The sequence below is a fragment of the Apis dorsata genome, unplaced genomic scaffold (genome assembly GCF_000469605.1).
Source record: "Apis dorsata unplaced genomic scaffold, Apis dorsata 1.3 scaffold_165, whole genome shotgun sequence".
NCBI classification, from domain to species: Eukaryota; Metazoa; Arthropoda; class Insecta; order Hymenoptera; family Apidae; genus Apis; species Apis dorsata.
The window spans coordinates 1,068,600-1,084,453 of NW_006263454.1; the positions used below are offsets into that span (position 1 = coordinate 1,068,600).

The window sequence follows — 15,854 nt, forward strand, 5'->3', positions numbered from 1 at the left end:
GCAAGCGCGATTTCTTGTCGCGCACGCCCCCACACGGTCTCTTCCCACGAGCTTGCGCAGCATGATTATCGACGCGATAGTCGGTATTTTATGCACTATATGTAACTCTTTCGTCCCAATCCTTCCTCCTGTTCCTTTGAGATTCCTATCTCCTTATGCGGAACAACGAAACATACAGATTTCTCAAAGTTACCATTTCTGTTAATGTCGCGGTTTTTTCATTCCTCGCGAGAATCAATGAACATAATTTTCATGAATCATATCGAGCTTTTCATTATAATGATTCATAAAAAGGATAAAAATATTTTAATTTTTCCCTTAATCAAATTAGATTTTTATTTTAATGTTTGCTATAATTTATTTACAAACATATAGCTTGCTACAAACACTTGCTATATGTATCAATCTTGCCATATATATGGCAGAGTAGAAAGGTACAGAAAAATAGCTAGACTGTAATTACAATTTAAGATAACATAATTATGCTATTTATTAGTACAGAGAGAATTGTTTGCAACTGCAAAATGCACTCGTATAATCGTATGTTTTGTTGGCTTTGCAATTCAGAAATAAGATACTGCAGTATTGTCGCAACCTTCGAAGTTGAAGGCCGTCGATGTTCAATGAAAACGAGTATATTTGTTATGTATTTGCAGTGCATCCTTCTGTTGATGTTTATATATCAATTATGTATGTTAAATGAAACATATTATAATTCCTTCAAATCTTTAATTAAAAAGGAAAAATACTTTACGTTAAGATATAAAATAAATAAATTATTAAAAGTTATTTAAACTTAAAATTAAAAATATTAAAAAGTTTTGGAAGAATTGATTTAATTACTTAGAAAATATTTTTACGCTCGATTATGTTTTATTCAATCGTATGCGTAATTGATTTCGTACTATTCCGTATTATTCCGTATTATTCCACACAATTGCTTTTATTTTGTAGCTGCATAAGGCAGATCGATATTCGACAGTTCTCAAACTAGTCACGAATATATTCCAAAGATATTCTGATGTTTGATAATATCAATTACAAAAATAGACGTTTATACTTTGTAGCGAAAATGCAAACCGAACTTCATTCGAATATTTTAATTCCTGTTAATCTAGAAGATTAGCAACATGAACAAAATTCCTTTCTTATAAACAAATTTCAATTCAGTTTATCCAGTAAGAAAGAAAATCGAGATAGTCACGCGTTTAACTCAAACGGATAAATTTCTGCGAATCCCGCAACTGTTTTATCACTTGTTTCGCAACTGTACTCATTTCATTTTTATTCGAAGTTGCAATATCTTCTATTTTACTAATCGGTAGAGTAGTAATCAAGTCTTGAATGTATTTGGGATTAGTCAGGCCATATGTCATTGATTGTAACACGCGCAGACATAGAAATTGTGTTTCATCTGGTAATGAATTGTTTTTCAAGTAACAATTTAACACGTCGCCTACTCGTGATTCGAAGAGATGCTGTAAGCCGGTTTTATTCATACTGACGTTATAGAATATCATCAACATCAATCTATATAGAAACACAATATTCGATCCGATTAAGAATATCAAAAATTAGGAATATCAATCATTCGATATTTATAAAATTACCTTTTTAGAGATAGAGAACCTTGCGAAAGTGGCAAAGTGGGCATAAGTTTCACCATTTTTTGTACTAAAGCTCTTCCATTCGGATCAGTGATTAAAAATTCACGTCCCTCAGGTGTTGCGGATATGTTAGTCACGATGCCTAACAATCCAATTATAAACTGATATTCGACATTGCAAGTAGGGGGAAAAGCGTTTTGATAAGTGTTTATAAATGCGACGAAACTTCCGTCTGTTATCGATAAAAATTCACCGATCATATGCTGAAACTATAGAGCAATTAGTTTCTATAAAGCAAAACTATACTATTCTTTAAATATTATATTATTTGAATTATTTTTGAAAAATAGAAATATTTACCCCAGAAAGCCAAACGTCGACAATTTCTGGAAGTCGAGATGCGCGCCATGTTAAATTACCCAAAACTGCCCCTAAAGTTGCACAGTATGTACTTTGATTCAATATCTATAAAAGACATAAAAATATTTATTTATTCTAAATAATAACTATTAAAATATTTCATGTTAAATTATCGCTTAATTAAATTATTAATTAATTAATAATTTAATTATTAAATTATTATTAAATCACTTGTTCTCTTAAATATTCTATTTCTTCTTGAGCCTTTTTATTTTTATCTATTTGTTGTTGCAATTGGCTATGTAACTGTTCACATTTGAGCTCTAAAACTGAAATTTTTTCTTTTTCCTCTAAAAATAATAAAAATATTAATCAATAATATGTTGTAGCTTATTAAAAAAAAAAATAAAAATAAAAGAATACCTTTATTTATTTCATCGGTTAATGATTTCGGAAATAAAGAAACGAGATCTTTTTGACCATCATCTATGTTTAATTTATCTAAGTCTATATCTAATCCAGAATTAACGAGCGTTTGCGGAATATCTTTTATAAATTTATGGATATTTTTTTCTACTGTGTTTAGGGTGTCTTCCACAGAAATCTGAAAAATTATATTACATATATATTACGAAGATATAAGTTTTCTTTTGCATCATTTCCGGATATTTTTTTTTATATTCTAAAAATTTCTAAAAATCATGAGATATAGAATGAACAATATTAATCATTTTTTGTATATTAAACAAATATGAATACCAAAAATTGTTTTTCGTCTTCTAAATTTGTTTGTTCTTCTTGAGCATTCTTGTCCATGTTTGTTCAATTGAATTTTATATTGATACAAGTAATTTCCTTGTATGTTTAGCGAATTGATATTTTGAATATTTTTAACATGTTGACAATTATCGTAACCTACACGAAATATAAATTATCATGAAGATGTAAAAATTTATATATCATAGAAAGACAATTTTGAATATATTATAATTGTACAGATTATTTGTTTTTTTAAATAAATAATTGTTTATTTACTTACAAATTATTTTTAATTATATTCTTCTTTTCGTATAAATCACGAAAAAATTAAAATCTTATTTCTTTAATTATAATTTCCATAAAAAAAAAGACAAAAAACATAATATTACTATTTTCAGTCAATATCTAATAAATAATAATGTTTAGATATAAATATATGTAAAGTAATATGATATATTTGATAAAAAAAAATTATTTTTAATCAAATTCGATTTTTTTCTAAAAAAAAAGTTTCTGTCTAATGCACTTCTTCCAAATACTGAATTCGATACAAATATTCAACTTAACAATATCTTTATTTTGAAAATATATTTTTATTCGTCTATACTATATGAAACATCCTTAAATTTGAAATTTTTTATGAATCCATCATAATATAAATAACGCATGTATTTAGCGTGGCTTGCATTTTATGCATCTCGGAACACTCGAGGATGAGCGTGGTTTCGTGTTATGATGCAAAAAAAAAGCGTTAATTATAACCTTTCGATTAGAAGCTCTCTTATTTTTAAACTAAACGGAATTTCATCAAGATATTGCTGTAGCCTAAGTAAAATTCCATGTAAGTTGTAAAAATACGATGATTAACATTTTGATATGTTAGAATTTAATTCATGAATCATTATATGCGTTTGTTTTTGATCATAGAAATTGTAAATAATATTACAAATATGAATAATAGTTTAATGTTCAAAACATTTTTTATTGTATGATTATAATTGTTTTATATTGATACAAATGTTATTTAGTATATTTATTTTTAATTGTTATATAACAATGATATTTTAAAGATCATTAATAATTTTCAGATGCAATATGAAATTTTCAGAAGGAGAAGAAATACTTGCAAAATATCCAAACTCTGATAAATATTATAAAGGCAAAATTTTAAGTATAAAAGGTGAACAATATAAAGTACAATTTGAAACAGGCATTGAACAATATATTGATTCAACTGATATTAAGGTATATTTTTTATTATATAATATATGTGCTTTGCTTTAAAAATATTTAAGTTTACTATATTTTTTCTTTTTATATAACTTTTCAAAATTTTAGATGGATAGGCCATCAAGAAATATAACAAGAAGTAGAAGAGGAAAAAGTCCTACTAGATATTCATCAGTTAGAAAATCTCCACGTAAACGTTCACCTGGAAGATCTCCATCAGCTGGGTCTACAAGAGGACATAGATCACAGTCTACAAATCGTACAAAGTTTGCAAAAGTTTCTTTGCCACGTATAGAAGTATCTAGTGGTAAATAAGTTGTTATAAATAATATGCAAATGAATTTTTTTAATAATATTATTAAATAATTTTTTTGTGAAAAATATATAGATATACAACATAATGATGATAAAATTATAAGTAAAAAAAAGACACATGATGATGATTTTGTTGAATCAATGCCTCTTCAATCACGATTAAAGGAACTAGGAACAATTACACGTAGGTCAACGAGATTATTATCTGGTATGCCGAAACCTGAATCAGATCATAACATAATTTTATTAACAAGAAATATTAATCGAGCTGTCTCACTTCCTTCAGAAAGGAAGAGTCAGATGAATGATTTTAGTATAGATGTAAAGGAAAGAGGTCATTCAGTACAAAGAGATCAAGTAAAGTTTATTATATATTATTTATAATATATTAATGTAAATATTGCAATTTTGAATATAATGTTTCATTTCAGGATTTGTTAAAAATAAATTATAAAGATATAGATATAAATACACAAATGATAGAAAAGCGAAAAAAAGAAATCAATATGGTTAGTGAACCACAAGAATGGGGAGGAATGTTTGGAACTTTTATTCTTATATTTCTATTACCTGTGATTATGATTGGACCGCAATTATTGTGCGCAAAAAATGAATGTACGTTTAAATATCATAAAATATCTACAGATCTAAATTTTTATGTAAATGTAAAAGCTTTTATTGCATATTTAAGTCTCTTTTTATTTGTAATAATTGTTTCGATCATACCAATCGGACGAAAACTTGATGGACTACAAAGTAGAATTGAAAGATTACAATATCGTTTAAATGGTAATTTTATATTGAATTTTGAAAATTTATTATATTTTGAAAATAAATTATTAGAATAGAATTATTATCATTTTCTTTTTTTCAGGTTTTTTGTGTGGTATTTTATCAATAATTATATTTGCTACATGTATATACAATGAAATTAAAATTACTGATTTTATTCTGCAAAATAATATACAGTTTTCAATCATTGGTTGGATTCTTGGAATAATTTTATCAGTTTTATTATTTATAAAAGGAGGCAGAGCTTCAATAGCTAATTTAAATATACATGGATCTACTAACAGTATGATATATAACTTTTGGCAAGGAAGAGAAATAAATCCACGAATTGGTCCTGTGGATTTTAAAATAAATCTTTTTCGGACTTCTATGATAACCATAGTAATAATTTTTTAAAAAGTATTTCTATTTATAAAAATGTATAATATAAAATATGTACAATTTTATTCAAATTACAGATTCTCATAAATTTATCTATTGCAATCAAAACAATTGAAGAAACTGAAATATATACTTTAGAACATCTTAATATAGGCGCCTTATTAGGTACTTTATTACAAATCATTTATGCAATGGATGCACTATTTTTTGAATCTGCATTATTAACGACTTTCGAAATAATGTATGAGGGAACTGGATATATGTTATGTACAGGTTATATGATGTATCCATTTTTACCGACTCTTACGACAAAATATATGTTATATCACAAGTAAATATCAATAATAAATAAAAAATAATAATATGCTATATAATTAAAATTTTAATGAAATGTGATTTTTAAATTTCAGGACACAACTTACTTATCTATTTATTTTTCCTATAATCACTTTTATAATTGGCTATTTGTTATATAGAATTAGTAATCTACAAAAAAATAAGTTCAGAAGGAATCCTTTATCTCCATCATTAATGCGTAAGTATAAGATTAGCTTACATTTGTAATTGTAATGTAATAAAATACTTTTTTTATATGATTTATGCATTTATCTTATAGATTTAGAAACTATACCAACTATACGTGGTAAAAAACTTATAGTATCTGGGTTATGGGGTTATATAAGACATCCCAATTATTTAGGTGATATAATAATGTGGTGGTCAATATCATGTATAAGTTTAGCATGTGATATTTTGCCTTATTATTATGCAATTTTGTGTACAGGATTACTGATACATAGAGCTATAAGAGACAATGAACGTTGCAAAATACGTTATGGTTTAGCTTGGGAGCAATATATATCACGTGTTAAGTATATGATTTTCTATCGTATATTTTAAAGTAATATAATATGTATAAAATATTAGCAAAGTACTTTTAGAGATACCAAAATATGTTACAAAGTTGTACATTTAAAAACAATAATGCTCATTATTTCATAAAATATATTTTAATCACATTAGAATTATATAGAGTTTATACATACATATGTGACATAGTATGTAGGGTCCAAATTAGCTCAATACAAAACCAAAAGAAATAATTGTTTAATATTTAGATTTAAGCATATCATTCATAAAATCTTTAAAGCAATGAACAAAGTGTGGTTATCAAAAAAGTACATTTTAAAAAAAGATATAATTTAAGATATTGTTGATATGAATATGTATATTGTAAAGTATATTTCTATGATGAAAACATTAAAATAAGATTTTTATACTTTTTATACAAATATGTACATTGACAAATAAATAATTTTTTAATAGACGCGTCATTTTAAAATTACATTTTCTGGTAATAAGATGTATAATATTTTATAAAAATAAATAAATAAAGAATATATTTTGTGTTTTTCTTTTTTTCTGTACATTAAACGAAATATTAGAAAAAATCGATTTATAATGTCATCTGATATTTTAATGGATTCATGACTATGACACATGACGTAGCACTAAGAGCAGTATTTTGGAAAGAATTTTGTGGTGATTTTTATTAATTTCATTAATAGAATGGCAACTTTTTTTGGTGAAGTAGTATTTCCAGTTTCACGAGCATTTTGGGATGATGAAGATGAAAATAGAGCTATTGATTATTCAGTTAATCAATTGTAAATTACACTTTCGTTAAACATAACCTCTTTATTATAAATGTTCAAAAAATTCAAATTTCTTTTAAATATGTTTCAGCGAATTATCTATTCAATGGTTAAAAGAAAAACCACTTGCAATTGATACTTTAATTATAGTTGAAGGCGAAATGCTAATTGGTAATGTATATTTATATTCTTGATATTTTAATTATGTTATGAATATTTTTAACAAAATTGTAGATTTTTCAAGAGAATGTTTATGTCCAAATTCTAAAGAAATATGTTTTGTGGAAGATGAAAAGCAAAAGAAAATGTTTACAATTTATGAAGTTAGTGATAAAGTTTATTTAGGTATTGTGTCTTCTCATTTTGATGTAAAATTATCAGGAAAACTTGTGGAAAAAGTAAGCATATTTATTTTGAATTATAAAATATTTAAGATTAATAACTTATATTAACATTGTTGAATTTATTAGTTGAATGATATTATATTAAATGCAAAAAGTACAATTTGTATAACATGTCGTCATATATCACAATTTAAAAACAACAATATACCAACAGTACCATCTTTCTTGAGAATGTTAACTACAGAGAATGGAAAAAATATTTGCAAATTGAAAGAAACATTTCTAGAGCAACCAAATATTATATATGGAGTGGCAGCAGGAGGTTGATATTTAAAAAATAAAAATATATTTTAAAAATTTTTAAATATAAATTTACTAATAATTTTTTTTTTTTTTTTAGTATTGTCATATGCTGAAATTATGGAACTACCTTCAGTTTTATATATTTTATATACAGATAGTTTTGTATTGGATTCATTATCTGCAGAACCACTTTTAAAATTATTTTCAGCAATGAATTGTACATTACACGATGTTACATTTTCTGAAAAAGATTTTTTTAATAAAGGCAATCTTTACATGTAAGACTGTTTTTTCTTTCTCTCAAAAATTTTATGTTTATATATTTACTTATTATATTTTATATTATACAAATTAAATTAAATAAAAAGAAAAGAAGAAATTAAATTAAAAATTGGAACAAATAGATACATATTAATATCATATAATTATAAAAGCTTTATAATTAAATACTATTCTTAATTATAAATTTCACGTATTTACAATATTTACAAGAATTTAATTATTATTTTTTTGACAATAATAATTTTAGTTATAATAATGATACACAAACAAATGTTTCATATTTGAGCTTGCAAATTTGTATGTGTTAAGGTTGTGGTGGGTAATATGTACGCGGTGTAGGTGCTGGAGGTACTGGATTATTTGGAGGAAAATATGAGGCATTTGTAGGATAAGGATATGGTTGAAATGGTGCCGGTGTTGTAGTAGGAGCAGGTGGTGCAGGTCTAGTGGTACCAGAGGAACCCATATGATGCATTGGTGGAACAATATGATTCATTGTATTTACAGGAGGAGGAGGTACAGAAACATTTGCCGGGGGAAATGCTGGTGGATAATTAATATTGATATTAATATTACTAGGTGCATAATTGGCTGGATATGTTGGAAAATGTGTTGGCACATCCATTGGTTTGATTGAATCTGTAGTATCTGTAGTTAAACATCCATTTGAAGAGACTGCAGCTGCTTCAACTTTAGTAACTTTTCCTGGTGTAACTATGATGTAATAATAATATTTTTTAATTTATTTGTTATAATAATAAAATATGATTTTTTTTACTGCACATACCATTTGGTGTAGTAGATGCTGATTCTGTAGGAGGTGCTGTTATAGCTCTATCTCTACAAGGTTCATTAGATGGTGTCAATGGTGGTGAATCTGGTGGCTTTGTGTTATTAGCTTGTGAATATAAATCTAATACTTGATGACATATATCTGAAAAAAAAATGTAAAGATCATATATATTTTTTAGATGAATTTAAAAAAATGATTCCTTTTTTAAGAACCTTCTAAAAGATCCATAGTAACATCCTCAACAAACATATCCCACCAACGTAAATGTTTTGGTTGTCTTCCATTCCAATCTACCACTTCAAATTTACTAAGTTTTCCAGCCAAATACATGAGAGCAACAGCTATAATTTCTGGTTCCCATTGCAGGGATAATGTTGTACATAAACTATATATGAAAACAAAAATAAAATATTATTTATATTAATTTAATAACAATACTAAAATATTCCTACCTATCGTTAACAAATGTCCAAGCCATTTGAACCATTTTTTGTAATTTATTTTTATCACCTACAATACATCATTAATTTTTTTTATTATTCCTTTTAATAAAATTTAGTTTAATATCTAATAAAATATTTTAATACCTTTCAGGCATTTTGCATATTTTAATAAATAACTATATGGATGTTCAACTTGTAAATCAAATTTAATAGTTTGTAACAAAATTCTTTCTAATGTCATAACTTCTTCCTAAAAAATAAAAAAAGAAAGATTATTTTACAAAAATAAAATAATTATTTTAATACATAAATATTAATTGATTTACTTTTGGATCTTCTCCAAATGTCATAAATTTTTGCTCACTCAACAAAGATTTTGCAGTTCTTATTATATCTTTACATTTTTTTGGTGTTTCTTCTACTTTTCCTGCCAGAAGTAAACAACAGCATGCAGTAACCTATATAATATTTATAAAATATGATATATGATACTTATATATATTTATTTTTTAGGTTAAAATATTTATCAATAAAAATACTTACATATCTTGGAAAATTCTTAAATGAATGAAACATATAAAATCTATGAAAATAAACAACTCCAGTTGCCATTGTATTATATCCTAAATCCATTTTTGTACCTGTATCAATAATAAATCGTGCACCTTCTTTTCTATATCTGCATTCTGTTTCATAATCAATTCCATCTTGAATAGATGGTGTATTTCGGAGTTCTTTTTTTTCATAATACCAGCATGGCATTTTTGTTGTTCTTGAAATAACACATATAAAAAGGAATAAATATAGATAACTACAAAGAAATTAATATAGATAAAAAACTTTATTGTGATTATATTACTAAAATAAGTTGATAATTTTATGTAATTTTATGTAATAATAATTTAATATTTAATTAATAAATTATATAATTATATAAAATTATACTAGAACTTTCTACAGGAGTTGTATATTTTGAAATAGGTTAGAATATTTACCAATATATAAAACTTTTTTCTTTTTTATTTATTTATACGTTTTCCATTAAACATATAAAATCTACTCAATTAAATAAAAACTTCAAAGTTTATTATATTAATAAGTTTTACTCCAAATTGTTTGTTATAAACAATTGCAAAATCTACAAACACCACGAAAATATATACTATGTGAATTTATCTGCAGTACATCTATATATGAAAATAAGAGATAGATCACTTTGTATAAAATGCTACCACTTGTTGGATATCAAGGATATGTTTCATGCGAACGTGTCTTATAATAAGTAAAATAAATGTTTTATATTGTTTTTTTTTTTTTTAATGAAGAATATTTGTTATTAAATATTTTGATAAAAATAAAATATAATTTTTATCAAAAAGATTATAAAAATTTTTTAAGTGTAATGTATATATATATATATATTATATGATTTATTTTTATATATATTATACATTATATGATTATTATATATTAAAGATGATATAAAATTTTTAATAATAATATATTAATAATAAAATTAAATATATATTTGTTGCTTTTAACATGTATTTTTTTCGCAATATATATTATCTGTATCTTACTAATATGTTTCTCATTTTATTTTTACTTTGTTTGTTGATAAATCGATAAGATACATATGAAGGTGACTTAGGTTTACAACGCAGAAGTGTAAAAAAGCAAATTCTGTAATAAAGAAAGAAGAAATATCTTTTTCTATGTAGTATTACATTGAAATAAATTTAGCTAGATACATCATTTTATTTCTTTTCTTAAAATTTGTGTTATACGAAGATAATAACTTACCTGTGTTCCCAGCTTTAAACTTAATTTATTTATACAGTGAGCTTTTTTAAATAATAATAATATAATAATAATATATATTTATATTTTATTTAAAATATTTTATATATCACAATATTATTATGAATATATATTTTAGACATATTATATATATACATGCAAGATATATATGTTGAATATATAAACATTTCTTTCAATATTTTTCATATAAGATAAACTTTATTAAAAAATTGTCATTTTGTCCGATTTTGTTTAAAACTATAAAATAGATGTTTCCGGTTCATGTTAAAGATCTAGTTTGAATACCTTTAGTTTAATATATTATCTGTGGTCAATACATAGCAGAGTATATGTCATAGAGTCATACATGTGTCTATTAATTTACCGCGAATTCTCGTAATTTTACATTTTGAGAGTGATCTACATCGCGCTCCCGTAACGTAACTAAATGTTAATTTATGACGACCGCGCACGCAAGAATATTTTACAAAAACGTCTACAATTTCACAGATAATAATACGACGACTATAATGCCGTTAGCGAATTTGACAGTTCCTTGGTCTGAGCAACATGTAACTGAGAAGGTACTGTTTTTATATTCATAGAAAAAATCGATTAATATTAAAAGTGTGTTAATTTATTAATTTACTTAATAATTTAAAATAGTTAAAAATTTGTATTTTAATTAATTTAATCATATAGCAAGATGTAGATATCCTCACATCAGAGTCTCAAGAGGAAGTAATGATAACTCAAGAAAATGTAGTTGAACCACCTTCAAATGGGTGCTCTGAATCACATGAAATAGAAGTACGTGAAGTAGTAAGAGATGGACATGAAAAAGCAGATCCTTCTCAATTTGAATTACTTAAAGTTTTAGGTCAAGGATCTTTTGGCAAGGTATTAACTAATATAATAAATTTATTAAAAATGATTAATTTATATATAATTAACTTATATATAATGAAATATAATTTTTTAGAAATAAAAATTCTTATGTTATTTAGGTATTTCTAGTGAGGAAAGTTGTTGGAAAAGATAGTGGAACACTTTATGCTATGAAAGTATTAAAGAAGGCAACATTGAAAGGTGCTTAATAAAATAACTTTATGAGAGGAGCTCTGAAAGTTTTAAAGCATGAAAATTATTGTAATGAAATATTAATTTTAATTATAATGTAAAGATTATTTTTTATAATAAGTTTTTTATTAAAATGTATGAAAAAATTTCATCTTGAAACATCAAAAATTATTGGCTTTTTTTATACTCAACAAATATATTTCAAAAATATAAGTTTTAATATTAAGAAATCAAAAGTTATGTGTTATGAGATATAATCCATTGATTTAGGTTCTTTAGATATTACTTTTTATATAAAATAAGATAAATTTTATATATATATATAGAGCTTTTAAAGTAATGAATTTCTAAAATTAAAAAAAATTGTATTTTTGAAATTATTTATTGAATACTATTGAAAGACATAAAAAAAGATTTATAATTTTTGATATTCCAATGCAAAGAACATCCAAATTTATAAAAAATTTTCAGAGCAATTCTCATTTTAAAATTATGTTATTTGTTTTTTTTTTTAAGTGGTTTAATATTGCAATATTATCTCAGTTCGGGACAGAGTTAGGACAAAAATGGAAAGAAATATATTAGTGGATGTTGAACATCCATTCATTGTACGACTACATTATGCATTCCAAACAGAGGGCAACCTCTACTTAATTTTAGACTTTTTAAGGGGTGGTGATTTATTTTCAAGATTAGCTAAAGAGGTATTCCATTTTTATTAAGAGGTATTCCATAATTTAAATTAAATTTAAATTAATATGAATATAATACATTTCATATTATTAATATTATAATATCTCATATTATTAATATTAAATTTTGTAATTGAATTGATTTGTTTTTGTAATTATTGTTTTAGCTAATGTTTACTGAAGATGATGTAAAATTTTATTTAGCTGAACTTGCTCTGGCATTGGATCATATACATAAACTTGGAATTATTTATAGAGATCTCAAACCTGAAAAGTCTGTATTATATTTCACTTTTTAATAATTTAATTAATATAAAATTATATAAATATTGATACTTATTTCATTTTCAACAGTATTTTGCTTGATACTGAAGGTCATATTGCTTTAACTGACTTTGGTTTAAGTAAACAGCCTTTAGATGATTGTAAAGCATATTCATTTTGTGGTACTGTAGAATATATGGCACCTGAAATTGTAACTAGAAAAGGTCATTCATTTGCTGCAGATTGGTGGAGTTTTGGAGTACTTATGGTTAGTAATAATATGATGATTTTTTAATTTAATCATTTTTAAATAAATTCTTAACTTTTCTAGTTTGAAATGTTGACTGGAGCTCTTCCATTTCAAGGTGCAAATCGTAAAGAAACAATGACACAAATATTAAAAGCAAAACTCGGAATGCCGCTTAATATTTCACCTGATGCTCAAGCACTTCTTAGAGTATTGTTTAAAAGAAATCCTGCAAATAGACTGGGATCTGGTACTTCTTTATATTTTTCTAATATAAAAATATTTCCTTTACATAAAAATAGTTACTCTTATATTTATTCATTATTTTATTTTAGGTGGAATAGAAGAAATAAAAAACCATCCGTTTTTTGCAACAATCGATTGGAATGCTCTTTATCGAAAAGAAATAAAACCTCCTTTCAAACCAGCAGTTAGTCAAGAAGATGATGCATTTTATTTTGATAGTGAATTTACCTGTAAAACGCCTAAAGGTAATATGTTTCATTTAATTAAATATAATTTATATTATAAATGAGAAAAGTTAAATGTAAAAATTTTAGATTCTCCTGGAGTACCACCAAGTGCTAATGCTCACGAATTGTTCCGTGGATTTAGTTTCGTCGCCCCGTGCCTTCTTGAGGATCACATAAAAATTCCTGAATATAAAAACTGTGATAGCCTTGCAGCTACTTTTCCAACATATGTGAGCGCTGTTTCTGTGAGTGATGAATATGATTTTAAACAAGAAATTGGTAAAGGAAGCTATAGTACTGTTTATTTAGCAATTCATAAAGCTTCTAAAGCAGAATATGCTGTGAAGGTAATTGAAAAATCAAAAAGAGATCCAACGGAAGAAATAGAAATTTTACTCCGATATGGAAGACATCCACATATTGTAACTTTGAGAGCTGTCCATGAAGATGATAAACGAGCTTATCTTGTATTAGAATTATTACGTGGTGGTGAACTTCTTGATCGATTACTACAAAGACGTAATCTTACAGAAAAAGAAGCAGCTGAAGTGATGTACACAATAGTTAGTGTAGTTAATTATCTTCATGAAAATGGAGTAATTATCTATTCATTTATCATTTTTTAAATTTTGTATTGTATTATATTAGATTTATTAATTAATCTGATTAATTTATATAATCGATAGGTCGTTCATAGGGATTTAAAACCTTCCAATATATTGTATTCAAAATTGGGAGCTGATCCAACAACACTTTGTTTATGTGATCTTGGTTTTGCGAAACAATTACGAGCAGAAAATGGTTTGTTAATGACTCCTTGTTACACTGCAAATTTTGTAGCACCAGAAGTGTTAAAACGTCAAGGATATGATGCAGCATGTGATATTTGGTCACTTGGCGTTTTATTATATATTATGTTAGCCGGGTAATTATAATTAAAAATCCAACAATTATGTATAACTTAAAAACTATTACATTACATCATATTTTTTTAGATATACACCATTTCGCAATAGTCCTGGTGATAGTGCAACGGATATATTAGATCGTATTGGACCTGGTTACATTGATGTCGAAAGTGGCATCTGGTGTCAAATTTCGAATGAAGCAAAAGAACTTGTCAAAAGAATGTTACATGTTGATCCTAATCGAAGGCCTACTGCAGCTGCCATATTAAAATATCCGTGGATTGCAAATCGTCATCGTCTTCCACAAAAAATATTACCTGAAAGTACTAAAGATCCACATAGCCTAAAGGTATATTTGCTCAATATGTATTTGAAATATATTCATGATTAAATTAATAAAATTAATAAACATATTTTTAGATAGCAGTAGCTGCGACATATAGAGCAATGTCTAGCAGTCCAAGATCACCTCATATTGGTCCTGTTGTCATGTCCGAGTTAGCACGACGTAGAACACAAGCCAAACCTATTGGTCCTACTGAAATTTGAAAAAAATTTAATTCTATTCTGTGTCGTTGAAAAGTAAGGAAAATTACGAATTATGTGATTACATATATAAAAGAACTATATTTTGTTGATATAAATCTAGTATTATTTGTGCAATGTTCAAATGTAGCTAGTATACTAATTTTATAAAAATACTCTGTTATTATATAACTTGCATCACCGAAATCATCTTTATTCTAATTATGATATGTGTATGTGTATAGAATAGGAAATATGTATTTAAATTCATATTTTCAATTTTAATATAATATAAAAATTAAATGTCAAAAAGAAATTTTAACTCTTATAATCTATATTGTACATGACTATCATTTAAATATTAAAAATAATATAAATATTTGTGAAAAAGAAATATACACTTATACACATATATGCATATATATATAAATATATATACATATTTAATATATATATTTTACAAATATTTATATTATATATATTTAATAAAATGTAAAAATGAATTATATCTATTTCAATTTTTGATCAATACTTTGTTAAATAAATTATTAATTGTATATAATAAAATAATTTTACTTAATTGAAATTAAAATAATTAAAA

General features: G+C 25.0%; 5 protein-coding genes across 12 annotated transcripts in view; 3 read left to right on the forward strand and 2 right to left on the reverse strand.

Moving 5' to 3' along the window:
• LOC102679323 (delta(14)-sterol reductase TM7SF2) overlaps positions 1-6,764 on the forward strand; it is an 11,375-nt gene extending 4,611 nt beyond the window's left edge. For 3 of the 6 annotated variants that reach the window (XM_031509598.1, XM_006613948.2, XM_031509599.1), the window contains 8 exons: positions 3,815-3,971; positions 4,065-4,263; positions 4,345-4,628; positions 4,703-5,060; positions 5,146-5,444; positions 5,522-5,775; positions 5,855-5,979; positions 6,061-6,764. In XM_031509598.1, coding sequence (XP_031365458.1) covers positions 3,815-3,971; positions 4,065-4,263; positions 4,345-4,628; positions 4,703-5,060; positions 5,146-5,444; positions 5,522-5,775; positions 5,855-5,979; positions 6,061-6,344 — 1,960 coding nt within the window. In that variant the 3' untranslated portion in view covers positions 6,345-6,764. Of the gene's footprint in view, positions 1-3,402; positions 3,568-3,814; positions 3,972-4,064; positions 4,264-4,344; positions 4,629-4,702; positions 5,061-5,145; positions 5,445-5,521; positions 5,776-5,854; positions 5,980-6,060 lie in introns of those variants that run through there. The other 3 variants (XM_031509600.1, XM_006613947.2, XM_006613950.2) reach the window with 3 other exon arrangements.
• On the reverse strand, positions 7-3,064 carry LOC102679694 (heat shock factor 2-binding protein-like). Its single transcript, XM_006613951.2, has 7 exons — positions 3,007-3,064; positions 2,727-2,882; positions 2,391-2,571; positions 2,199-2,317; positions 1,968-2,072; positions 1,611-1,876; positions 7-1,530 (listed from the first exon to the last, which is right to left on the reverse strand). The coding sequence occupies exons 2-7, from the start codon at positions 2,781-2,783 to the stop codon at positions 1,209-1,211; spliced, it is 1,050 nt and encodes a 349-aa protein (XP_006614014.1). The 5' UTR covers positions 2,784-2,882; positions 3,007-3,064; the 3' UTR covers positions 7-1,208.
• A 130-nt stretch (positions 6,765-6,894) lies between the features above and the next one.
• On the forward strand, positions 6,895-8,031 carry LOC102679197. The gene is made up of 5 exons (XM_006613946.2): positions 6,895-7,111; positions 7,191-7,270; positions 7,334-7,497; positions 7,570-7,765; positions 7,844-8,031. The coding sequence occupies exons 1-5, from the start codon at positions 7,014-7,016 to the stop codon at positions 8,026-8,028; spliced, it is 723 nt and encodes a 240-aa protein (XP_006614009.1). The 5' UTR covers positions 6,895-7,013; the 3' UTR covers positions 8,029-8,031.
• A 137-nt stretch (positions 8,032-8,168) lies between these two features.
• LOC102679060 (cyclin-K) lies at positions 8,169-10,477 on the reverse strand. Its single transcript, XM_006613945.2, has 8 exons — positions 10,260-10,477; positions 9,808-10,036; positions 9,591-9,722; positions 9,409-9,514; positions 9,274-9,331; positions 9,034-9,206; positions 8,816-8,962; positions 8,169-8,742 (listed from the first exon to the last, which is right to left on the reverse strand). The coding sequence occupies exons 2-8, from the start codon at positions 10,024-10,026 to the stop codon at positions 8,333-8,335; spliced, it is 1,245 nt and encodes a 414-aa protein (XP_006614008.1). The 5' UTR covers positions 10,027-10,036; positions 10,260-10,477; the 3' UTR covers positions 8,169-8,332.
• Positions 10,478-10,944: 467 nt separating this feature from the next.
• LOC102678761 (ribosomal protein S6 kinase alpha-2) lies at positions 10,945-15,429 on the forward strand. Of its 3 annotated transcripts, XM_006613943.2 has the most exons (13): positions 10,945-11,103; positions 11,575-11,648; positions 11,767-11,964; positions 12,072-12,153; positions 12,688-12,848; positions 13,004-13,110; positions 13,191-13,368; positions 13,432-13,597; positions 13,683-13,838; positions 13,908-14,416; positions 14,507-14,745; positions 14,816-15,077; positions 15,149-15,429. In XM_006613943.2, exons 2-13 carry the CDS (start codon positions 11,595-11,597, stop codon positions 15,275-15,277), a joined length of 2,241 nt encoding a protein of 746 aa, XP_006614006.1. In that variant the 5' UTR covers positions 10,945-11,103; positions 11,575-11,594; the 3' UTR covers positions 15,278-15,429. The 3 variants fall into 3 exon arrangements, with proteins under 3 accessions (XP_006614006.1, XP_006614005.1, XP_006614007.1); XM_006613942.2 differs by lacking the exon at positions 10,945-11,103 and having other exon boundaries at positions 11,372-11,648; XM_006613944.2 differs by lacking the exons at positions 10,945-11,103; positions 11,575-11,648 and having other exon boundaries at positions 11,842-11,964; positions 12,661-12,848.
• The last annotated feature ends 425 nt before the right edge of the window (positions 15,430-15,854 follow it).